Source organism: Atheta coriaria, unplaced genomic scaffold, assembly GCF_025399875.1.
Source record: "Atheta coriaria isolate IRGN ID8LTWV9N9 unplaced genomic scaffold, Caltech_Dcor_3.1 hic_scaffold_6_pilon, whole genome shotgun sequence".
Lineage (NCBI taxonomy): Eukaryota > Metazoa > Arthropoda > Insecta > Coleoptera > Staphylinidae > Dalotia > Dalotia coriaria.
Genome location: NW_027045448.1, coordinates 12,288,356 through 12,312,647, shown reverse-complemented (window position 1 = coordinate 12,312,647; position 24,292 = coordinate 12,288,356). Strand labels below are relative to the sequence as shown.

The window sequence follows — 24,292 nt, the reverse complement described above, 5'->3', positions numbered from 1 at the left end:
TAGCTAATCAAAGAAAGAACTGAAACAGAAAAAAAATACGTGTATTAGAACTCGCACTATGTGGCATAATTAAAGGGTGTTGTCAAAAGAAAATTCATAGATAAAAACGAGACACACCAAAACAACAAATACAGCTCATTTATGCATGGATGTCAAAGGAAATTAAGATACAGAGTGTCTCCCACGGAAATTTGCAACTTGCATTGGAAAAACAACCAAAACTTACAAGTATAGCTTATGTTTACTCAATGAAAAGGAATGCACAGAGTGTTAGAGAAAGAAAATCCAAAGTTTAAGAAAGACAAGAACCAAAATTACAAAGACAATCTATTTTCCACGTAACACCAGGATACAGAAATGGGCAGGTTGTTATAGAAAGAAAACAATTTATAATAAAATGTAATATTATTTTTTTAATAGTCCCGCTTGAGATGCTAGCCGACGGTCGACGGATCGCCATAAATTTACACTAGACACGTTCATTGTTGATGAAATACAAATAGATTTAGCAAATTAATACTACAGTTTATTAGTGTGACGCGTAATGGAAACAAAGATTCGCGATTACTTATCTTGTTTTGTTGGAGAAAACTTGTGACACAACCCGTGTTGGAGACGACAATTTCCTGATTAATTCTACTTACATGGTAGCTCCTATATTTGCTAAATAAGAACTAACAAGTTCTATTCCAATGTTGAGTTCAGTATAATTTTACAGGTGAAGAATAATCAGCGACGGCCGACGGAACAACACGCGAGGACAAATGAACTAACGATAAATCTGTGATTGATGAACATTTAACGCGATTCCTATATATGCCGTTAATTGTTCGTGAAATATAAACCGATATACCTGATTATGATCGGACGAATCAGAGCTGGTTTTGATGAACACGCGCGATTTACCCAGCGTCCGAAATAAAACTGCAACGTATACGGCCACAACACGCGGTCACTATCAGTATGCGATATGCCTGCTGAACGCGACCCTGGAGATAGGTGATTTCATTTTGCTTGTTGCCTGCATGCATCTCAAAACAATGTTTCTTCACGATTACTAATAAAGGCAGGATGTCATGAATAATAAAATAAATAAAAATGCTGAAATATTGAGAAACATTTTCCCGATTTTGTATGGTATCTAATAAAAAAATTCCCATAGATTAAAAAGTTGCAATTCATTCCTTTCTATCGCATTTATTTTAGAATATCGCGGCAAATGACAGTTCATAATGTTTAATTCGGCGCAGAAAGACAATACATGACAACCCACATGTTTTCGAAAATATGAAAACTTACTTGGCAAAACACTTGTACAGCAATATGTGTAGCAGAATATCCAGTTGAAATTATGTACATTCCATATTGGAGTTAGCACATACACCGACGGAAACAGTACACAAAACAATAAATCAACATTTTATAATAAATAATTCCACGTTCGAATTGATTCAATGGTCAATTCACTCTAAATACCATTAAGTATTGATCGAATACAGCGCAAATCACGGAATTAATTAATTAAGAACACATGTAAAGCCGGCCACTCCGTCCGACGGCTAGAATAAAACTATTTGCCAAATGTCGCCGTTGATGTCAGCAGCGTGCAGAGTACCGTTTGCCTCAGGTAACATTGCGCGCAACACACATACAAACCCAAACACTGATAACACGCACTATAAAAACCGAAAACAAGTCTTGAATTTATATGAATACAAGCCAAATTCAATAAAATCAATCTGTGTTATAATAAAAAACTACAATTCATAGCGCAACGAGAACTTGTGCGTATACACACAACTATCAATATAACTCGCGTTACGGAATTTTCTCGCAATAAATTTCGATACAGGGAAATAAAGAATTAAATTCCGCATCGAAAAAAACTATTCCGAACTTAGTTTAAGGCCGCGTTTGCGTGTGATATTAAAAAAACTACAATTCCTAGCGCAACGAGTACTAGTGCGTATACACACAACTATCAATATAACTCACGTTACGAAATTGTCTCGGAATAAATTTCGATATAGGGAATTAAAGAATTAAGTTCCGCATCTGGGAAAATTATTCCGAACTTAGTTTAAGACCGCGTTTGCGTGTGATATTAAAAAAACTACAATTCCTAGCGCAACGAGTATAAGTGTGTATACACACAACTATCAATATAACTCGCGTTACGGAATTGTCTCGCAGTAAATTTCGATATAGAGAAATAAAGAATTAAATTCCGCATCTGGGAAAATTATTCCGAACTTAGTTTAAGACCGCGTTCGCGTGTTATAATAAAAAAACTACAATTCCTAGCGCAACGAGTACTAGTGCGTATACACACAACTATCAATATAACTCGCGTAACGGAATTTTCTCGCAATAAATTTCGATACAGGGAAATAAAGAATTAAATTCCACATCTGAGAAAATTATTCTGAACCTAGTTTAAGACCGCGTTTGCGTGTGATATTAAAAAAAAACTACAATTCCTAGCGCAACGAGTACAAGTGCGTATACACACAACTATAAATATAACACGCGTTACAGAATTTTCTCGCAATAAATTTTGATACAGGGAAAGCAAGAATTAAATTTCGCATCTGGAAAAATTATTCCCAACTTAGTTTAAGACCGCGTTCGCGTGGTATAATAAAAAACTACAATTCCTAGCGCATCGAGTACTAGTGCGTATACACACAACTATCAATATAACTCGCGTTACGGAATTTTTTCGCAATATATTTCGATACAGGGAAATAAAGAGTTAAATTCCGCATCTGGGAAAATTATTCCGAACTTAGTTTACGAGCGCGTTTGCGTGTGATATTAAAAAAACTACAATTCCTAGCGCAACGAGTATAAGTGCGTATACACACAACTATCAATATAACTCGCGTTACAAAATTTTGTCGCTATAAATTTCGATACAGAGAAATAAAGAATTAAATTCCGCATCTGGAGAAATTATTCCGAACCTAGCTTAAGACGGCGTTTGAGTGTGATTTAAAAAAAACTATAATTCCTAGCGCATCGAGTACTAGTGCGTATACACACAACTATCAATATAACTCGCGTTGCGGAATTTTCTCGCTATAAATTTCGATACAGGGAAATAAAGAATTAAATTCCGCATCTGGGAAAATTATTCCGAACCTAGTGTAAGACCGCATTTGCATGTTACAATAAAAAAAAACATTTCTTAGCGCAACGAGTACAAGTGCGTATACACGCAACTATCAATATACCTAACTCGCGTTACGGAATTTTCTCGCTATAAATTTCGATACAGGGAAATAACGAATTAAATTCCGCATCTGGGAAAATTATTCAGAACCTATTTTTTTTGGACCGCGTTTGCGTGTTATAATAAAAAAAAACAATACTTAGCGCAACGAGTACAAGTGCGTATACACACAACTAGCAATATAACTCGCGTTACGGAATTTTTTCGGTATAAATTTCGATACAGGGAAATAAAGAATTAAATTCCGCATCTGGAAAAATTATTCCGAACCTAGTTTAAGATCGCGTTTGCGTGTTATAATCAAAAAAACCACAATCCCTAGCGCAACGTATCACATAAAAGATACGAGTAAGAAGCAAGGCGAAACTCGATAACCGGAATCCAAACTGAATGTGATCGAAACAAAACGTTGTATGTACATACTAAATAATGCAATAGAAAAAGAATGCAATTCCATGTAGATTCAAATTCAATTTGTCATATAATAAATTTCATTGAAAAACAGATATTTTGTTAAAGTCAACATTAATTGAATTAAAACCAAACTTAGAATTCGGTATGTAATTCGATAGTAATATTTAACACGTACGTAGCGAATTATTCCGCGAAGTCCAAAGTAAAGCACAAATTAAATTTAGTCAACAGTCAACGTAATTGATAATCTCAAAAATACGACGGCAAAGCAGTTCATGAGTAATATCGAGGGAACCGTTTTCCTCTAATCTTCGTTGTTGGGTCAGTAAACACTCAAGAAAAAACCTTCGCCAACAAATATAGTCAAAAACGAGTATTTGAAAATCAAAATAATGGAATTTTCTGTATATATGTATGTGAAAAGAATTTAATTGTTAACTCACCCTTCAATCACGTGAAAATCGTAATACACAAACATTTTATGCCCGACGTATTATCGCATGGCCGTAGCACGAAAACTAAACATATATAGTCGATGGTTCATCAAATATAACACAATTTATGGAGATGTAATCACAAGAATTCGTGGAGAGAACCAAAAGACGCGCACGGATCGCGTGACTGTCGATACGAAACTGCCTGCACTCTCCTGACTATGCCTAGAACGCAGCGATAACACGCAAAAATCGGCGATAAGACTACGACAATCTTGCGTCGAGTGCAGCAAAAACTTGTTTACACACAATGAATATAAGAATTGTGAAGACAAAATACCTGCTTCGTATTTATTGCCAATAGATGCATACTAGTGTCATCTCTGACAACATTGTAAAGTTATAAAATATTTTATAACAATTTAAAGTCAATTTGTTATTGATTATTTTGGGCTGAATTCAATTCTCTATTTAATGATTATCAAACGCGGCATGTCATTAATAGTTATGTGAACCAACAGGAATGCTTATTGAATTCCAACGCGTAGGGTAAGAATGGGGTAAAAAATATGTGCCACCAAATTGAATTCCTCAGTACTCGCATAGGAATGCAAGAATTGCTTAATGAACTTGACTGTGAGGATAAAGTTTAATCATGCTATTAAATTATAAAATAAAACCATACAATTATAATTTGATACAATTTTACATCTGATTATTAATTTTAATAAAACATGCAAGAAATATTAAATAGTTGCAACAAGAATCTAATGTTTCACTAATGAATAGAATTTTAAAGTAAAACATTACAATTGTATTTGCAGACAGAAAAATATCCTGATTATTTATGTAAACATACTGTATAGTCTTCGGCGTTTCTCTGCGCATCTCACCGTCTTCCTATAAATATCTAGCATTCCTCTTGTTTCCTTCATTTCTCGCGCTGACGCTCAATCATGAAGTTTCCGGAAGTGGTGTGCGCTCTTCTCCTAATTTTTAATTACAATCTACCATTAAATGCAAACCAAGAAAATCAAATATTTCACATTTCGCTAGATCAAGACGGTCACATAACTCTCGATTGGGCTTTGGATTACATAAAAGAAACAATTTGGTTTGAAGTGCATTTACCGCGCGACGATTTCGGTTGGTTCGCATTTGGTTTTTCAGATTTTGGAGAACCTTTCCCAGCGGATTATTATCTACTGTGGACCGATTGGAAAAATAGTGTTACATTACAAGTAAGTTTTTAAGTCAACGACAATCTTTCAACTAACTAATAAAATTTCTGAAGGATGCATGGGCAGACGAAAAAGGTGTTCTGCATTTGGATAAGCACCAAGATACTATCGGCTACCATATGAAACAACGAGGAGATGTGCTAAAATTTACCTTCCATCGAAAATTTGATACTTGCGATCCTAACGATTACGTAATTCAAGATGGCACAACGCATTTGGTATGGTCGAAAGGTCCCGACGTGGTCCACCACCTGCGCGGTTTAAATATTACCACTCGTGATTCGGGAATGGTACGGACACAACTACTCAAGAATTTAAACGTCCCCACTAAACCGCCACCGTCTGAAAAATTAGAAATCCGCGTTGATCATGTGAATGTGCCCAGCTCGGACACCACCTACTGGTGTAAAGTTGTCAAACTACCTGAAAAATTTAAACAGAAACATCACATTTTACAATATGAAGCAGTAATTGAAGAAAAAAATCAAGGACTAGTACATCATATGGAAGTATTTCATTGTATTGCACCTGTGGGTGAAACTATACCAGAATATGCAGGATCATGTTTTGGGTCCGACAGACCCGCAAGCACGCAAGTTTGTAAGCGAGTGCTGGCGGCTTGGGCAATGGGCGCAAAAGGTTTTGCATATCCGGAAGAAGCTGCTCTTCCAATTGGAGGACCCGATTTTAATCCATACATTATGTTAGAGGTGCATTACAACAATCCGGAAAAGCATTCCGGTTTGGTAGACAGTTCAGGAATCAGATTTTATGTGTCGTCAAAATTACGAGATATGGACGCAGGCGTTATTGAATTGGGTTTAGAGTACACCGACAAAATGGCGATTCCACCCAAGCAGGACTCATTTTCACTGAGTGGATATTGCGTGGCGGAATGCACATCAATCGTAAAAATTAGCAATTAATCAAAATATTAATTAAGAATTGAATTATACATGGTTTCAGAGTGTACCGCCAACTGGTATAACAATATTCGGATCGCAATTACACACACATTTAACTGGAATCCGTGTACGTACTCGACATTTCCGTAATGGCGTAGAATTGCCCGAGGTGAACCGCGATGATCATTACAGTACTCATTTCCAAGAGATAAGAAGATTAAAACAACCGGTTGTTGTGTTACCCGTACGTTTTCTTATCTCCTTCCCTGTTCCGGAGATTAATTCTATATTTGCAGGGTGATGCACTGGTGACGACCTGTGATTACAGGACCACGTCGAGAAACAACATAACCCTTGGGGGGTTTGCAATTAGCGACGAGATGTGTGTTAATTACATTCATTACTTTCCAGCGATCGATTTAGAAGTCTGCAAGAGTTCCATCAGTGACGAAGCCCTCAAGACATATTTTCAATACATGCATGAGTAAGATTTATTAATTTACAAATTAAAAAAATTGAGTAAACATAAAATGACATTTCTTTAGGTGGGAAAATCAAGATATATCTGAGAAAAAAGGAATTTCCTCAAATTATGCATCAATTGAATGGAATAAAATGCGTGTTGAGTTGTTGAAAGATGTATATCTCGAGGCTCCACTAAGTATGCAATGCAACATGTCTAGCGGCGACCGCTTTCCCGGATATTGGGAAAATACCCCTCGCTCTACAGTCCTCAAACCGCTACCGCCGCCGCAGCGAGAATGTTTCAAAGGCTTCAATGAAAACTAATCTTTAATCTTATTTCCAACTACAAATAAATAAAAACTATCGTTATATATATATATACAATATCTGGTTTGTTAACCACATTACAAAGTAGACTCTAGCGATACAATTGTGCATTCACATTGTGTGATTTTTGAGCATTTAGAACACTAGAATATGAATAAAAACCGCGCAGAATTGTAATGCTGAAAACATTGAAAACCATTTATTTTTATTACATCTAGTAGTTATTTATATAATTACAAATACATGAAAACTTCCTTAAAAATACCTATCATCATATATATTTTACATGTTAATGTATTCTTCTATACACTACTTAACGCCTAATTTAACCCAAAAATAAAGCCGCCAGTTACAGCAAAAAAGTAATTAAAAATGTGTGTGTAAAGCAAAAAAACGGAAAATTTTCCAATAAAGAAAAATTAAAAATAAAGTCTCGATTCAGACCAATCGCAATATAATTCATTTGTGTTTCAACGATTTTTAATTTGCTCGTTTATAATGATTAATAAATTCATTTCGCATCCACATGTTGGAATTATTTAGTTATGCATGTATGTATATGTTGCTGCTTGCTGAGATTGCGCGCAGCGACAATCACTCGGGCAGGTCGCCGTCTGCCTGCACAGACGCCTTTTGGACAAAACACGATCGAGCTACAGATTCAAACAATCTGAAATAATCATACATCATTAAATCTCCTGATAAAACAAACCAAAATGATATTTTAACAATTTCTACTCACTTGTCAATTTCATTTGCACAATGAACAAATTCGTGTGTCCAAAACTTGTACGTCGGATTCTTGATTAGTTCGATAAAAGTAATCAGCAACCCCCACGGATGAGGTCTGTTCACAATAAGTCGTTCCAGCAAAACACGCGTAATCTGCTCTTGTATGGCTTCCGTGTTGGCCTGTTCAAACAAGTGCAGCAGTGTGCAGGAGAAGTAATGCGTGTGGCTGTTTGGATAACGCAGTTGATTGGCAATTGCGTTCAAGAAGAGGAAGCGTCCCTCCGTGTCCAAATCAACAGCTAGATTCTGGAAGATGTCCATATGGGCACTATGCGCGATTGTTGTCATATTCGGCGTGAGGTTCTTGCCACGGATATGAGCAATCGCCTGAGTGCCCACGTACAATACCAGCGCATTCATCAGCGGAATATTGTACCGCATGCCGGGTTCGTTCGACACCTGCAGATTACTGCGCAGTTCCGAGAGGAACGTCACGGGTGTGCGCAATTTCAGGTAAGAATCGAGATCCTTTTTGAAAGTCACAGGTGCAATCATTGTCGCGAAGTTGGTGAGGACACGCGGCCCGAAAGCAATTTCCTGCAGTATGTCCACTTTCAAATTAGGTGTGAACGGATCGGGCAATCTCATGTTGCGCGGAAACGCCGAGAGTATCAAGTTTCTCATTTGTATACAATTCGGTGGGATGACATCACAAAATCCATAGTGATAGTCGCACAAAAATTCGGGGAAGTCATGAAGCAAGACAAGAAGAACACGGAGTGTGCCCTTGTAGAGCATCGTCACAGGTTTCGCGAGTTCTGCGTTGCGCAGGAACGGCGATAAGTACTTGAACAAATCAATCAACAGTTGTGCATACATAGCCCATCCTTTCTGTTGAGGTGTAGCGGCCAACATGCGTCCCATAAAGACGCGATGAGAAACAAGTTCCAGCCACGCATAACAGAACCCGGCGGCTTTCGACGGTCGCAAGATATGCAGCGTGTGACAATACGCAGTGAGAACATGGAAATTGATCGCCTCCAGAACAGGCTCCAACGAATTCAGCTCCAAAAAGAGCATAATGAAGATTCGATGGTACGGGAACTGCTGAAATTCAGTTCCGCGCTGCTCGTGATCCTGCAGCAGACAACCGGCGACAATGCCTAGCACCTTATTGAGCAAATGAATTTTAGTTGTGGTGTTGTTGGAGTCGCCCGAATGCTTGACGAGCAAGGCAACCAGCCGTACAAAGGCGTCAAGGGTGTTGAAGCACTTGGCACGAATGTGCGAATTGGTGAGCGGTTGGTCACTCATGGTACGATACACAATCTCGACGCACATCTGTGTGGATAAGCGGAAGAAGCGTGTAATGAGATCATCGGTCTTCAAAATACCTTGCAGGTTCATCTGGTGAACAAAGAGGCTGAACGCCTTGGTCGAGTCACGTCCAGTGGGCTGTGCGTTATAAATGGTGATCCATTCGCGGATGAGGTATTCTGTCTTGTCCATGAGACCGGGTGGGTCTTCGTAGTTGGGCGCGCGTACCTGCAGGATACCATTGTGAATCTGTACAACAGGACCACCACCACGATCACTCATGATGGACTGATCATGTTGCTGGCGTAACACCTCCAAGACCGCTGTAAGCGCATCAGGAGGTGGTCGCAAGTGAGAATTGATCTTCATCATCATTTCGATGGTATTGCCAAAGTCAGCTTCTGTCACATACTGGTTGGATCTGTCATCGATTAACAGACTTTGTACTAGGACGGTGGCAAGTGTTACAGCTCTGTAATTGGGGCCGTTTTCCATGCATTGCGCTAAGGCCAAATCAAAGGTGGGCATGTTGACCAAACCAGCTCGAATAAATGTCTCGGGCGCAACTTCATTGAAGCGTGAATCATCACGGAAGTCCGTCAAGAATCGAGTGACGTTTTTGTTAATCCACTGCTGGCCATAGGCACGTGGATCTTGCAGTGATTTCAAAATTCGCACGATAATTTCTTTGAATTTGTTGTTCACAGGGTCGGAAGTGGGTAAAGCTGCTTCTTGCATAGATTCAACACACTATCGCAACAACAAAAACATTAGAATACATATAAACTTGGTTGAAATATAAATTCTTCTTACTTTTTGGATTGTTGCAATATTAGATCCAATTTCCCTGTTGTGCATCGAGAACATCAGACATTCTCGGATAAGTACCATGCAGTCGTACATCGTGGCATAAATTCCCTGCCCATTTGTGGCCTGGATGAATTGATCGGCCTCAAGCGCCAACTTCTCGAAGAGCGTCACCAAATCGTCGGATTGTGACATCTGGAACGATGTGGTCGTGTGCGTCGGTGGAGGTTCCATCACCACGGTCGGTTTCGGTATGAATAGGGCACTGTCGCGTTCAGACAACGGCAGGAATCCGGGTATATTTCGAGCAAATTCTTCATAAACGGACATCTGCAATGGACTGATACCGCCAACTTTAAGACGAATTTGCTCTGGCATACGCTCGGCCTGATATGTCAACGCGACCGCATCGCAATAACGCCTAAAGTACAAAGTGTGACATTTTATAATCAAATTAAATCAAAAGACAGACATCAGTGTCAATAAAAAATTATTAGTTAGTATTGATGTTACTAAAACAAAATGTGCGAAAAGCACAGCCAAGCTGATATACGCACAGTAAAATTATAATAATTGTTTACTTTTACTTGTTAAACGAATCTAAGTTTTCACTAACCGTCCATCCTGTCGAGCGATCTTCCTCAATTCGAATTCGCTGATAAGTCTCTTGTCCATTTCAGGTATCGCCTTCTCAATGGCTGTCTTCTGAATGAAAGCGCACGCGAACTCCATGTTGTCCTGCGCAATAATGCTCGCGGCCTGCTCGATCATTTCTCGTTGCTGCGTGGTGGGTGAATTAAAAGCGGATTTAATCGCAACCTTAAATTGCGTGTTAATCGAAGTCAATAGCTGGTCGCGGCAGGTGATCATTGCCATGCCGGCTGTCAAGTTGCGCACCATGTAATGCGATGCCGAGCGCATCCTATTCTCATCGGGATCCAGCGCAAAGTCCTTGCGGATGATGTGTTCGCAAGTTTGCAGCGCGATTTTGATGGAGCGATCGACGACAGGCGCAATCCAGTCTTGTACAGCGCGATCGATTGCTGATTTCACAAGACTCTTCAGCTGCGGCTGTGCCTGAAAGAGGAGGATCGCTGGGCTAATCGTGATGTGCGATTGGAAAGTAGCGTTGTTCGATAACTGAATGTCCGTGTAGGCAAAGCGAGGCTCGGGTGCCGCCACGTTCGATGTCGGTGTGGTGCTGTTATTCTGCGCGACCGGTGGTGTGCTCGCCGCCTGTGTTGATACCTGATTTAACTCCGGTTCGTTCATTGCAGATTGAATGCTTAGCTGCGTTGTCAATTGCGGTGGTCCTTCTTTCTTCATAGCCTGAGTTCGCAACTGGTACTCAAGTTTTCGCAATACTTCGGGATCTTTAAGGATTGTCGTCGGTTTCAGATTTGTGATTTCGATGTCTAGTGTTTTGCAGAGCACCTCAATTTCGAATTTAAGGTTGAGCTTGAGATCAGGTTCTTGATGCATCTCGGCGAGCACATTCATGATCGCAATTGTCCACGGATTAGGTGATTTGAAAACTCGGCTCTTTGCGCATGACTCTAGAATCTTTGCAATAAACGGAACGATATAGAGCAGTTCTTGTTGCCCTTTGTGATACGCTTCAATCAGAAGGCTTTTTAAGTCAATGTCGACTTGTAGAATTGGTTTGTTGCGACCCAGAGTCATCATTCCCAACCAATGGCCAAGATTTTTCAGCAGAGATCTGTCGGAAAAGTTATCGATGACTTTGTCGGACCGCAGAAGTACCTTGATGTTACGGAAGGTTTCCTTCGTTACCATTCGGTTCACCTCAGGAACTTTCAGCACGTCCAGAAAGTTCGAGTACAACTGATGGAAATTCAACTCAATTGATGCGCGTTTCATGACGAGATATTGTGAGATCCAAGCCCAGTATTCATCGGAGACAACGTCTCTCAGCTCATCGCATTTCTTTTGTAAGTTAAGTTGGCTTAAATTGTTGAAAATAAAAGCAATTTTGTCTTGAATCTGTTCAGGTGGTGACATCATTTCCTCTTTCTCTGTTGCTACAAGCAACGTATCGATGTTGGTGGCGTTTGCAATTGAAGGCCGACTTCCTAAGCTCGTTCCAGAGCTGGTGCTAACTTTGCTCACCGAGGAAGATGCTGCAGTAGATTTATAAGGTTGCACGGCCTGTGGAGGACCGAGAACCGCTGCTAATGTGCTTGGCAACACAGGTCCTTGCGGTTTAGTTGGGGGTTCCGCGCTCTGCAAACCATACTCAACATACTCGATCAAATGTGGCGGAAAGTCAGAGAAATGCGGAATGGCGCGTACATGCTCGCAATACTTGTGGTACTCCTTCAGACGTGTCTTAAATCGATCCAGCGCTGCGATACCAAAATAGTACATCTTAGTACCCTCCGCTTTGCGCAGTGCATCAAGAACAAAGCGCAGAGCTAAGCCCAGCGCCATGTAACTCGTGACAAGTCCACGTTCGATAATGCCGCCAAACAACTGCGCTGTAATGTGCAACTCTTTGTCGGGGTATTGTGGAAAGAATTTGTACTCTTCGAATAAATTTCGTAGCATACAGTGGAACACCTAAAACAGCAACAATTTAAAATAATGCCCAAATAGTTAAAAAAATTAACAAACTCACTTCTCGTTCTCGTTTCATAGGAGATTCCTGGAATCGCTTTAACATTTCGAGAACCTCATCGATAGATAACGTCGGATGTGGCGGATGGTTGTATATCCGCTGGAAGTAGCTGTTCGCTTCGTCCTCGATGTCCTTGGGCACATTCGGAGCTATTTCTGGGAAGAGCGTGCTATCAGGCATTCCGGTTTTTTGTATCCCAACAGGGTTTGGACCCATGCGGCCCAAAGTACTGAGAGTCCCAACAGGTCCTTGATGTTGCATTGGCATAATCGAAAAAGGGCTGTTCGAAGGCCCAGCAAGGATTCGATTAGGTGAACCAGGTGATTGCACCAAAGGTCCTAAACCACCTTGCAATGTAAAAGCAGAATTAGTTTGGCCAGCCAAGGACATATTCGCCAATGATGAGCCTATAGATGAGACTCCTTCGGCCGCAGTCGAGCTAAATAATGGTCCCGCAATACTAGATGGATTAAATCCTTCCATACCGCGATGTGGCCGCAACAAGGTGGTCTGTTGCGCTTGTTGTTGCTGTTGCTGCTGCTGCTGTTGTTGTTGTTGTCGGGTACTTAACAAAATCTGATAGTTGGACGCAATTGAGGCGATCGCGTCGTGGCACTCTGGACTTAGATTAATAAGTTGCGTATTCCGCAAACAGATTACAATAGTCGTTAGTGTTTCAGAGGGCAGCATATTGGGTTTTAACGCATCGTCACTTTTTCCCAGTATTTGTGGGCATCTGCGATGCAGAAACTTGATACATGCAGAGACAAAGTTCTCGCCGTGTTCGCGTATTTTATCTTGTAGCCATTTTTCTAGCTTGAGGTATTCGCGCCGCGATGCAAGACACGCTAAGTCGATAATAAACGGATACGATTGTACATTTAATAGCATAGAGAGGGCCTTCAAGTCTTGTGCTACATCCAGAATTCTGGATAATCGCGCTTGATCACCTTCGCCTCGCGCGTACCATTCCGCCATCGCGTGCATTATCGCCGGCTTGATGCTACCGTTCTGCGAGTGCCAAGCATGATGTAGAATGATCGCAGAGTTCGCGTGGTTGCCTAAAAACACCGGAATCAGAACAGTGAGAAGTTCCTGGCGTAGCATATTTAGCGGACCTTGGATGTTAAGTAACGCAAGAACTAGTACATCAGGGCAGTTTTGAATGGGAAACTTAAACAAGTCCTGCACTTGCGAGTAACAGCCGCACTCTGCGATAGAAAGTAACACTTCGACCACGTTCATTGACCGCCACGTCGCCAATTCTTTGGTGTCTTGTTCAGGCGGCGTTTTGAGCAAGTCTACCGGCACCAGCGTGCATGGATAGTCCGAAAACGCGAACACGTCCGGATTTTTCAAAATCTGTTGTAAAAGACTCAGTTGGCCTTCAATATTCACCCAACGCCGGTAAAAATGTTCCACGGGAAATGTCTCATTCCGAAAACCGGTGGCCGACAGGCCCAGTCGCAGCGCGTTTATTAGAAACACCAAACTTTGTCGATCTCTGATTAGGAACTCGGGCTGGTCCAGCTCGAACATCACGTTGCTCCACGAAAGATTCTGCACGGTCTCCATGAGCGCCTGTACAAAAACCTCCGCATTCCACGATGTACACCTGCCATCAGCCGCCTTGTTGAAAGATCCAGGCGTCTGAATATTTAACGACTCATCCAGCCCGTTTGCTGTGCGGCACATAACGATCAGAATCTTGGCGACCTGCGCCGGCGTGATGTCATTGCGATTTAGTTTGAGTAGATAACTTCGGCATTCCTCATGTGAAGCAGTGAAGCCGTAGCCGAGCTCCTTGATGAGATCCGCCATCGTGCAATCCATGATGCCGCCGGCAAGACCCGGGCCCTCGCCCGACATCTCCGGCGCGAGTTCGCTATCCTCCGGATAGACCAATGGCGCTAGTACGACAGGTACGCGCTCCTTGGGAAAATCGCGTTGAAGAGCGTTAAGGAATGCCGCCTGTAGGTCGGCGGCGACACCGAGATCTTTGGGGCACGTGAATACCGCTGAGAGGATGATATGCAGCACCTCCGGTGTGGTCTCGTGCAGTCCGCCCTCGTGCTGGTTGCCGCTGCCCTCAGTGTCGACGTAGGACTTGACCAGCGGCGGCACACAGCTGCGCAGGTGTGTTTGGCAGTGCGCTAGGACTTCTTTGTTGGAGGATTGGAGCAGGGCAAGTGCAAAGACCACTTCTTGGACAGCTGATAGGCGAAGGCACTTGCACAATTGTGGAAAAAATTGGCTTCCAACTTTTAAACTCTGCAAATGCACGCAAAATAATTATTACCATATACATTGTTTTCGAATAAATTGCAAACATCAGCAATATTTCCAAATCTGATTATTTACCTTGTGATTGATTAAAGTACTGTCGGTAATGTAACAAATTGACGAGACCAATGATGGCTTGTTGAGCAGGGTTGAACAATAGTCTAGGAGAACCTGATTATGGATTGTGGGTGTTGCAATCTTGCTTGATGATTCACTGAAGTCCACAGAGTGAAAAAGACATTGAAGCAAGTGTCTATCAGCTTCTAATCCATGTAGGTTCACCAACTGCAGAAGAAAGACAATAAATACAACGAATTAACCTGATGAATCAATAACATTTGTGCCGAAATAAGATTGAAACGCATTATTCGTCGAGGCAAAAAAAAAAAATGCAGAATGTACACAAATCAAACACCTTTGTTCGTGTTGCAGGCTGCTCCGCTCCGATGGCTGAGCATATTTGCTCCCGACAGCTCTACATCCTGAAGCGACGCAACCGCGTGGATTTCACAACGAATTGGCACAAGAACGCGAACCAACATAGACCTCACTTGTGACCCTAATTCGCCATACTAATTTATTGGCGAATATTTTGCGGCAAACAAATAGTGTCATTTCTGAATGAAAGCAGTCGGCCACAACGCAGCCGACCAATAAAAAAACATCCTTAGACTTGTAAACTAGGCCGTGTTGCCAAATCTTCTAGGTACTAACAGAGCCCAGAGCAATGAACAGAAAATAAAAAAATATCTGATGAATGTTTATAACATAACCACAAGTGCACTTGTACACAAGGCTTATCGAAAATTTATCGCAAGTAACATGACTGCACTTGCACCGATTGAACAATATGTGCCAATAATTGTCGAGTGGTGTGTTGCGTACCGTTAGCAGTAATGCATGCAAAATAAGCTTACTCACTTCCACTGGCGAGCAGGTTATCACGACGGACTACATGATTCCGAGTTTTATCACACTGAGAGGCTAAAAACTACCGAAATTTTGTGAGTTTACACGCACAGCACATACCGGACTGTCGTTACGGCCGACGGCGTTTGTTTGTTGTCGCGAGAGCAGCTTTCGCCCGGCCGCGGAGCAGCAGCAGCAGCACTGGCAACGCTGGCTTTTCGCATTGTCGGAAATGAAACAATATGGCGGACTGCGTTTGTCCACCACAGGATGGGGCTGCGCAGGGTTCGAACTTACCTTTTGCAACTCGGCTTCGACCTGCCGATGGTTCTTCCGTGCGATCGACGCAACCAAATAACTGATCTGTGACAAAGTAAAAGACAACGAGTCCAGGTTCATAGTTCCATGGACGAGGCCTCGAAAGCTTCAAATAGGTTTGAAGCTTTCTCAGGTATCCACGGTTCCTTTATCCAGAAGGGCTTGTCTGTGTACGGGCAAATCGGATCACGATGGTCTTGGACCATCATCGAAACTTTCATTAGCTCGCACTAACGACACTTGGAGGACTATCCGGCACGTTCGCGCTACGCGATCATCGTCGTCGCCCGAGCAGTCGCACACATGCACACAAATAATAATACTGGCCGAATTGCGGTGCGCTGCGCACACGTCAAAAGCGCGACGGACGGTTTTAAGTTTACGCCGTTGCCGCTGTCGAGGTCGACGCGTGTCGGCGAAGCGAACGTGTAACTGGCTGGCTTGTTTAGATCAGAATCATGCTTAATTTTTATCAGTATAATTTTGCGAGTTTTTTTTTTTTGGATTTTTATATATTTAATGTGTCAAATTTTGTTTTCGTATGAATTGATGCTTTTGACAATTTCAGTCAACTTCAAATAAATACGCATCCTCATTCAAAACAAACAAAACACAAATTAATTGTTTTTAACTTGGTGTGATTGCAATTTAAATTGCTGAAGTTGAAAGTATGATTTACAACTGTAAACATAAATATTTACTTAAGGAAGGAGTATCGATGTCCAAATGTTTGTTTGTTGATATAATAATTTGCTTATTATGCTATTGATAAACTCAGATAAACTCAGCAATATGATTCGCTACCAACTTTTTTTATACACTAATAATATAAAATTATTTATAATTTAAAATTCTCACATTTTAATGTTTTTAAAACAGGCGATTGATACCAAAATCAAACATCTGCGTGCAACACTGCTAAAGATAAACCTAACCTACAATTTCAAGTTTAAAAGTTGACACATGTTTAAAAAAAGTCACAAAACCATCAAAGAATTTTTTTTAAATCTATTTTAATTTTCATTGTCACCGTTACTTCACCATTTAATTTTAATTTTAATTCTACAAAGACTAATGGATTTTAACACATCGAATTTGGCATGGAACAGATCATTTTCGGCACCTGATATTTCAAACACCGGACCGTTATTTCGACGAGTCATAATTGAAGAACAGTACTTTCCACATAACCACGGTACGAACGTATCATATCACACCTCAGTCTTATCAGGGCCACCAACACGTCATTTTAGCTGTGATCAATTATCCACACTAACAGGTGAGAATAGATGATAAAATATCATTTATTAGTTCTTAAAATTATCTAATTTAATAGATAAATCATCCAATTCATCATTTATCAAACCACCAATAGTTGCACCATCAATACAGACTTCAACCCCAGTTAGAAATGAGAAAATTCTAGAAATTATGGCTCCTGACTCACCCATGGATGTTGACTTGTTGGATGTAACAGAATCTGACATTATTATAAAGACTGAAAAAGATCCTGACTCAACACCACCAAAAGAATCTAAGGAACCAACTATTCTAGACTTTGTAGACTTAACATTTCAAGGAATGACACCAGTCCTTACAAAGAAGTTACCAAAATCCGAGAAATTATCAAAAAAGTCTTCAAAAAAGAAAGAATTACATAAAACCAAAAAAGGTTTTTCATTATTTAAATCTCTAGTGGCTGTGGTAATCCCAGCTTTGTTAGGTGTTGCATATTTTCACGTCAATAGCTATAATTATCATATAGAATTAGGCAACTTTCAGAATGAGTTAGAAAGTTCATTAGTTGGGCAATCTGAGGCAATAAGCAAATTGACTGAAGCTATGCCCAGTTTTAAAAGTGCTTTAAGTATGCCAGAGAAGCACTTGTTAACATTACTAGGTACTACAGGTGTTGGTAAAACACACTGTGTCAATGTGATTAAACGAAAATTCATGCCAAAGCAAATAGTTGAGATTGACATCGACACGTTGGATATTTCAACATATAAAGATTCTCTTAATTCATACACAAATGCACCGCATTTAGTCATTTTTGACGACCTTAAGTATAAGCATATTCCTAAATTGACTGAGTTACTAAAAGTAATTCCGGAAAACAGACGAGTGTTAGTTGTAGCTGTGTTCAATGTGCAGGAGACTGATGACTTCAAATCGTTCACGATTAATAATCAATTGTATGATATAATTCCAGTAGAATTACAACCAACTGATTTTGTTTCACATACAATTAAATTCGAAAGTTTCGGTACAGATTTCGCACAAATTCATTTGGACGAATTTTCACAAGTTTATTCTGAAAAAATTAAGACAATTACCAACTGGAAATCGCTGTTAGAGTCACACGACTTCAGGACCTTTGGTTTTAAAGGACTGTTTGAAAAGATGAATATTTTAAGTAAATAAATGTAAAATGTTACCCTTGAACATGTTTGTAATAAATTTGCAACGAAAATTCTATGATTTATTTCTTCTTCGACTTCTTTGCTGGGATCTTGGGCTCGTTGGGCTCGACTTTGATTTTGTGTTTGTTTTCGCTTTCTGTCAAAGGTGCGACACTGAAACCTTCCACATACGGACTGACTAATTGCAGAACGAATTTTTCATGCTGAATGTTTTTGCTATCCAAGCTCAAACGGACTGTGACAGGATCAAAAGCATGGAGGACAACGTCACCGCTGGTTTGTGTTTGTTCCTGTTGAGAAATGTTATAGAAATTATTATGTTTCACAATTATAAAATTAGGTAACTTACTTCTTCATCATAAGAGAAAATAGCGGACGTCATGCCTTTTTGCGCAATGTACAGAGTACATTCAAGCCCGAATTTTGGCAGTAAAATCTGTAAAGCGTTTTTACGTACATAGAGAATGTATCCTTCCTCGTCCTGAATTTTTCCTTTAAAGAACAACTAAAAAAAAAACAATATTACTATGCAAAAAAACCAAAACATAATAATTTTATATTTACATGGGTATTGAAAGCAACTGAAGCTCTTCCTGCATACTGCGCCATACGATTTCGATAATTCAAATTTTTGCATAGTTCATTCGACTTTCGCTTATCCAATAAGTCTGGATAAGTAGCGTCAGCACCCACGGAGACAGCCAATAAACGATGTACAATAATATCAGCGTACCGACGAATTGGTGAAGTAAAATGAGTGTAAAGCGGAACAGCCAATCCATAATGAAAGAATTCTTCTTTCTGGAACATTCCGCTAGCAAAGTAAACAGCTTGCAGCATACAACGCGTGGCCAGGATGCGCAACATCGTGTTTTGGTATAAATTCGTTGGACACACAGCGTTATCCAAAGATGTAGCGAGGTTTTTACCGGATTCCACATTTATATCAAATCCCTATATAAAAATCAAGTTATTTTTTTTTATAACGCTGTTATTAAAAAGTGAAATATTTCTTACTAAATGTTTTCCTGCCTTAATCAAAGGCTCAAAATTACTCGGCGGTGGGGTTGGATGTCTTCTCAACATGGCGCAATCAGGAAAATCTTCTAGAATCTTCTCAGCTACGCTAATATTAGCCAACAACATGAATTCTTCAACCATTGAATTAGTGTCCAAAAGTTTTTTAACTTCTACGTCGATGGGATCATGCGTTTCGGAATCCATGTGAATTTTGACTTCCGGAGAGGCCAGAACTAATGCACCACGTAGCAAACGTCGCTTTTTCATAATTTTTGCTAACTTGTTTAAGTTACGCAGCGATTTTGCTATTGAATGCTGTTGTTTTGTGTCGTCGATGATAATCTGCGCCTCTTCGTAGGTCATAGCTTTCTTTGATTTAATGATACTTTTGTGGAAACGTACATTGAGGATGTTTGCGCTGCGGTCCATCTCCCAAATGCACGAGAAAGCGAAACGCTCTTCCCCTCCGCGGAGTGAACATAAGTTTGAACTTAATAATTCAGGAACCTAATAAATTATATCATAAAAACGAAATTTTTTTTTTCTCTGAATTGTTTCATTTAAAAAAATTGATTCTTACCATATCGATACGGTTGGCAACCAAATATACAGTGGTAGCTCTAGAGGCCGCCTCCAAATCCAAAGCTGTACCAGGCCGAATAAAATGCGATACGTCAGCGATATGAACTCCAATTTCTAATTTTCCGTCATCAATTTCTCGACAATGCAAAGCATCATCAATATCTGTACAACCTGGAGGATCAACTGAACAAATATCCAAATCTCTCAAATCAACACGAGCTTTTACATCATCTTCGGTGATAGACCAAGGCATTTGCGGTAGAAAACTGAGTACCTCTTCAGAAAACTTACTGTGAGGCACATCATGCTCCAAAAGAATGACTTCATTTTCAGTTTTTTGATCGCCTATCTTCCCTAAAGCTCTTACAAAATGCCCCTAATACAAAATAAATTGTTTTTTATTCACAATAATTGTATACAATTTATTATTACTTACATTTGGATATCTTGAATGTCTTGGCCAACTATCAATGGCCACAATCAATTTCTGCGTCTTTAAAAACTCCGCCTGACGAGTTTCAATCCTAATCTTGGGGATTTTCCTTTCCGCAGGAACAAACAAATGAAACACACCGTCTAAACTACTTGGTTGTAGAATACCACAATATTGTCTCCATTTTCTCCTGACAATTCCTACAACTTGACCAGTAGGCTTAACATTTACCTTTTGTTTGTCACTTAAATCCATCAGCTCCTTTTCTTTTTCCAAAACTTCCTCAACGCCTTCAACATTACTCTCGTCTTCCAGAATAATATCACTAGGAGCAACCCAGTCTTCTTTTTTCAGCAGCTCAATCGCAACTACATCACCATCAACTGAGCGATTCAACCCACTTCTACCCTGAAGCATGATTGGCTCATCATACCCATCAACAGTGACATATCCTTCAAGGAAATTATCTTGAGAACATCTAAACGTCCCTTGGAGATATTTCCCATCTTTAAGACCTTGCATAATTTGCTCGGTGGAGAAATGCGGAGGGAAGAAATCATCAGCGTCAACTTTAGCGTGGAAATCTTTCCGGGACAGTTTATCTTCCAATACTGCTAGATTAAGTGACTTCACATAATCTCCAACTAAACAAATGGCAATTTAATTGATAAAAATATAAAAATTAAATTATTTATCTTACTTGTGCATGATTTAATTTTTTCAGTGATTGCTTTCTTTCGATTTCCGGCATCATCGGTTATAAGAATAAATTTCTCATCAGGTAGGTGATTTATATACCACTTGCATGCTTGTCTTATACATCTGTCATTGTAATCATTTACTATTTCACCTTTTTCTTGTTGAATGTATGTTTCACTAAGAATTATTTATTATCAATAAAAAAAATCTATTATATTTAAAATTTGTTACTTACTGGTGATGATCATTAGTAAATATAAAGAAATGCCTTGTTGGATTCTCAATCACACTCATAAGTCTTTTATAAGTTGGTAGGTTTCGATGTTTGACTTCTTTCAGCACAGTGTGCAAGATAATCACATTTCCAATAGCATCTTCTTCCAAAATATCCATCTAAGTATTATTTTATGATTAACACAAATTGTAAAAATATTTTTTAAGACTTATTTACCTGATCTAAGATAACATTTGTATCCAACACAATAAAATGGTCATACTTGTATTTACTGCTTTTGTTTTTAAAAGATTTTGAAAGAGTGGTATCATCAACTACACAATGTTCACATGTGGGGACACCGCAATAGATATCATCGCGTATATAATGTTCTCTTATGTTCTGGAATGTATATAAATTGATGTTAAATTTGAAGATAATCAAAGGTAAACTTAAAAATGAATCTGTTTTACCTTAACATAGTTTCCGACTTTGTTTTTTCGTATAAACGACTTGGTTGTAAACATTGTTGCACTCTTAATTAACTGTTATAATTATCTTCACTATTATCACCGTAAAATTAATATTTTTCGTGTGATATTTAATGTAAAACAGTTGAAAGAAACAAACAACGTCGTCTCACATGGCGCAGAGGTTATGTTTAAATTTTTGAATGGTATACTTACAGTTGCCTACATTACTGATGTAAAATTACGAAATAAATGTACATGCACAAAGGATTGACGTTCTTTATTTGACAATAACAAAGGTTTATGCACTATATAATCAGTGAAAACAGGATTAACTAATTCAATAGCTTACGTTTGCCAAACAAGATAATAAGTCACATGTAAACTGCTCATTTTCAAGAACATAACAGGTTGATTTATCGCATCGCATGTTTCATCATCTGAGTTATCATTAAAAGATGCTTTTAAAGTAATGGCGTAGATTATTTCCTGACCGTTGAAATCCACTAGTACCGGAGCACCTTCGTCGGCCTTGAATCAAAATAATTACACTTAATACTTTACGCTTTGTTTTTAAATACTAAAAAACTTACGATACAGATTCCTGCAGTTGAACTTTTTGCGCACATATGATAATCAGGATCACTTACGCCACTAATAGCGCATGTTGAGTAAGCAGTAAATTGTAAATGAGTCGTCAACAATTTACCACCTGCTGGAATAGTTGGGGTCGTGTCAAATGAGAAAATATCTCCTTGAGTAGATAGTGATTGAAACGCATTGAAATCTGTTGGATTCAAACTCTGTGGCATAATTGCAGCTTGAACATCGCCATTAAAAACCAAAGAATCCGACATTTTCAACAACGCTAAATCCGCATAATAGTTACTATCAGAATAGTTTAAATGCGGTCTGATTTCAGCAACAGTGAGCAGAGTAGTACTATCGCCCCAATCACTTACACCAACTTTTACACGAATCGTAGAAGCAGTACGGCTAAAATAAAAAAGAAACAAAATGGCGGACATGTTTTATATGCATTGATACATACCCAGAAACGCAATGTCCTGTTGTTAAGACGTAATTGGCGTTGATAATTGTACCAGCGCAGAAGTGTTTATAATTTCCTGATAATTGAGAGGAAATGCCACGGAAGTTGGCGTCCAATAGTAACAACATTCGTAATATTTGTAATAAAAGCTCAACTACAGTTTCAACAAGAAAGATGCCTGCAACTTTGCTTCGAATATTATTTAAGGCTAAATCAACTTGAAGGAGGTAATCTTCGATTAAAGTCGTTTCTCGTTGAAGGGAAGCAATTGATTTGTAAGTTGCGGGTGTTGTAGTGCCTGATAAAGCTGTTTATAAAAGGAAATAGTTAAAATTTGAAGTTAATAAATGTTCTTAAAGTACAACAGACCATAACCATGTTGAACAAGAATAAATACAAAAGCTACAAGACAAAAATCACGTATTTTAAACATTTTGAAATGTTAAAAAACAATTTTCAAGAAATTGTCACTTAATATATGTAAAAATGTCTTTATGTACATTTTTGTTATCATAATTAATCCGAAACTTTTTTATTTGTATAGATTAAACTCATATTTTAAAAGAGACAGTTTAAATCTAATTAAAATAGAAGTTAAACGAATTATCAAGTAAAAAGTGTAACAAATTTAATTTTTAAGTCAATAATTTGCAGAAAAATACATATTTTTAATTATGCAATTTTTAATTGCGCAATTAAGCAATAACTTAACAGCGAGTACAAAATAATTCATTTTGCATTTAGCCATCGCGGCGCCCTGGCTCCTAATGCAAAATAAATTACAAACCGCTAGGAAATTACCATAAATTCGCCGTTTTTAGCGACGGTGGTACGGTGTCACGCCGGTGGCAGTGCATCGCAACCGTAAAGAAGCAAAAGAATAGCATAGAAGCGAGCGAAGAAATAAAATTACGACGCGGGCGGCAATGCGACGCTGTTCTCCCGCTCGCGCCGAAAAGCCGGCATCGCGACGATCGATGGAGGTGGCGGGACGCCGCCACCTGCAACCGGAGCCGGGGCTACTCTGCACCATTATCCCATCCGGCAGCAGCATCCAGCGCATTGCAAGCGGCGTAAATTTGCTCAATGCTTGTCATAAACGATAATTAAAGAAAACATGTCATGACAGTATTTAATAAAAATGTTTTTATAGTATATGCAACTCAACACACACCTACCACTTTTACCAACGCATAAAAAAAGCTATTATGCCACTGTTTTACGACTGCAGGACATTAAAACGACATTGAACTTCTCGTAAAAAGCATGAAAAGTATAATTATGCAACACCAAGCTATAAAATTGAAAACTAATTACTTTCGAGCTCTTTGGGACTTAAAATTAATAGAAATAATAAACTAATTTAACAGAAGTT

The 24,292-nt window shown here is 39.3% G+C and overlaps 5 protein-coding genes across 8 annotated transcripts; 2 read left to right on the top strand and 3 right to left on the bottom strand.

Annotated features, from left to right (window-relative positions):
• The first annotated feature begins 5,028 nt into the window (after positions 1 to 5,028).
• Positions 5,029 to 7,232, top strand: Tbh (Tyramine beta hydroxylase). The gene is made up of 5 exons (XM_065305988.1): positions 5,029 to 5,324; positions 5,378 to 6,232; positions 6,291 to 6,473; positions 6,526 to 6,713; positions 6,775 to 7,232. The coding sequence occupies exons 1-5, from the start codon at positions 5,040 to 5,042 to the stop codon at positions 7,016 to 7,018; spliced, it is 1,755 nt and encodes a 584-aa protein (XP_065162060.1). The 5' UTR covers positions 5,029 to 5,039; the 3' UTR covers positions 7,019 to 7,232.
• On the bottom strand, positions 7,193 to 16,333 carry Not1 (CCR4-NOT transcription complex subunit 1). Of its 2 annotated transcripts, XM_065305985.1 has the most exons (8): positions 16,005 to 16,333; positions 14,877 to 15,083; positions 13,634 to 14,786; positions 12,516 to 13,576; positions 10,494 to 12,457; positions 9,884 to 10,298; positions 7,764 to 9,820; positions 7,193 to 7,691 (listed from the first exon to the last, which is right to left on the bottom strand). In XM_065305985.1, exons 1-8 carry the CDS (start codon positions 16,104 to 16,106, stop codon positions 7,616 to 7,618), a joined length of 7,035 nt encoding a protein of 2,344 aa, XP_065162057.1. In that variant the 5' UTR covers positions 16,107 to 16,333; the 3' UTR covers positions 7,193 to 7,615. The 2 variants fall into 2 exon arrangements, with proteins under 2 accessions (XP_065162057.1, XP_065162056.1); XM_065305984.1 differs by having other exon boundaries at positions 12,516 to 14,786.
• A 245-nt stretch (positions 16,334 to 16,578) lies between these two features.
• LOC135794652 (uncharacterized) lies at positions 16,579 to 18,498 on the top strand. Of its 2 annotated transcripts, none has more exons than XM_065305990.1 (2): positions 16,579 to 17,304; positions 17,452 to 18,498. In XM_065305990.1, the coding sequence occupies exons 1-2, from the start codon at positions 17,100 to 17,102 to the stop codon at positions 18,447 to 18,449; spliced, it is 1,203 nt and encodes a 400-aa protein (XP_065162062.1). In that variant the 5' UTR covers positions 16,579 to 17,099; the 3' UTR covers positions 18,450 to 18,498. The 2 variants fall into 2 exon arrangements, with proteins under 2 accessions (XP_065162062.1, XP_065162061.1); XM_065305989.1 differs by having other exon boundaries at positions 16,912 to 17,304; positions 17,362 to 18,498.
• Dis3 (exosome complex exonuclease RRP44-like protein Dis3) lies at positions 18,208 to 23,376 on the bottom strand. Of its 2 annotated transcripts, XM_065305987.1 has the most exons (14): positions 23,287 to 23,376; positions 22,918 to 23,224; positions 22,460 to 22,862; positions 21,870 to 22,397; positions 21,634 to 21,798; positions 21,418 to 21,575; positions 21,184 to 21,359; positions 20,487 to 21,127; positions 20,049 to 20,426; positions 19,466 to 19,975; positions 19,013 to 19,402; positions 18,798 to 18,953; positions 18,464 to 18,738; positions 18,208 to 18,339 (listed from the first exon to the last, which is right to left on the bottom strand). In XM_065305987.1, the coding sequence occupies exons 4-13, from the start codon at positions 21,921 to 21,923 to the stop codon at positions 18,508 to 18,510; spliced, it is 2,859 nt and encodes a 952-aa protein (XP_065162059.1). In that variant the 5' UTR covers positions 21,924 to 22,397; positions 22,460 to 22,862; positions 22,918 to 23,224; positions 23,287 to 23,376; the 3' UTR covers positions 18,208 to 18,339; positions 18,464 to 18,507. The 2 variants fall into 2 exon arrangements, with proteins under 2 accessions (XP_065162059.1, XP_065162058.1); XM_065305986.1 differs by having other exon boundaries at positions 18,314 to 18,738.
• LOC135794735 (trypsin alpha-like) lies at positions 22,215 to 23,295 on the bottom strand. The gene is made up of 4 exons (XM_065306117.1): positions 23,280 to 23,295; positions 22,918 to 23,224; positions 22,460 to 22,862; positions 22,215 to 22,397 (listed from the first exon to the last, which is right to left on the bottom strand). The coding sequence occupies exons 1-4, from the start codon at positions 23,293 to 23,295 to the stop codon at positions 22,215 to 22,217; spliced, it is 909 nt and encodes a 302-aa protein (XP_065162189.1).
• Positions 23,377 to 24,292: the final 916 nt, after the last annotated feature.

What these genes read in the sequence shown, in the direction of transcription:
- LOC135794735 (XM_065306117.1), bottom strand. An exon ending in ACAGGACATTGCGTTTCTGG is followed by an intron (nt 22,863 to 22,917) that starts GTATGTATCAAT and finishes TTTTTATTTTAG; the next exon opens with CCGTACTGCTTCTACGATTC. An exon ending in CAACTGCAGGAATCTGTATC is followed by an intron (nt 22,398 to 22,459) that starts GTAAGTTTTTTA and finishes TTTTGATTCAAG; the next exon opens with GCCGACGAAGGTGCTCCGGT.
- LOC135794652 (XM_065305989.1), top strand. Translation starts at nt 17,100, where the DNA reads ATGGATTTTAACACATCGAATTTGGCATGGAACAGATCATTTTCGGCA. An exon ending in TCAATTATCCACACTAACAG is followed by an intron (nt 17,305 to 17,361) that starts GTGAGAATAGAT and finishes CTAATTTAATAG; the next exon opens with ATAAATCATCCAATTCATCA.
- Dis3 (XM_065305987.1), bottom strand. Translation starts at nt 21,923, where the DNA reads ATGTTTACAACCAAGTCGTTTATACGAAAAAACAAAGTCGGAAACTAT. An exon ending in AAGTCGGAAACTATGTTAAG is followed by an intron (nt 21,799 to 21,869) that starts GTAAAACAGATT and finishes TATACATTCCAG; the next exon opens with AACATAAGAGAACATTATAT. An exon ending in CAAATGTTATCTTAGATCAG is followed by an intron (nt 21,576 to 21,633) that starts GTAAATAAGTCT and finishes AATAATACTTAG; the next exon opens with ATGGATATTTTGGAAGAAGA.
- Not1 (XM_065305984.1), bottom strand. Translation starts at nt 16,106, where the DNA reads ATGAACCTGGACTCGTTGTCTTTTACTTTGTCACAGATCAGTTATTTG. An exon ending in TCGAAGCCGAGTTGCAAAAG is followed by an intron (nt 15,084 to 16,004) that starts GTAAGTTCGAAC and finishes TTTCTTCTGCAG; the next exon opens with TTGGTGAACCTACATGGATT. An exon ending in ATCGCTCGACAGGATGGACG is followed by an intron (nt 10,299 to 10,493) that starts GTTAGTGAAAAC and finishes TTTGTACTTTAG; the next exon opens with GCGTTATTGCGATGCGGTCG.
- Tbh (XM_065305988.1), top strand. Translation starts at nt 5,040, where the DNA reads ATGAAGTTTCCGGAAGTGGTGTGCGCTCTTCTCCTAATTTTTAATTAC. An exon ending in AAAATAGTGTTACATTACAA is followed by an intron (nt 5,325 to 5,377) that starts GTAAGTTTTTAA and finishes AAATTTCTGAAG; the next exon opens with GATGCATGGGCAGACGAAAA. An exon ending in TGGCGGAATGCACATCAATC is followed by an intron (nt 6,233 to 6,290) that starts GTAAAAATTAGC and finishes ACATGGTTTCAG; the next exon opens with AGTGTACCGCCAACTGGTAT.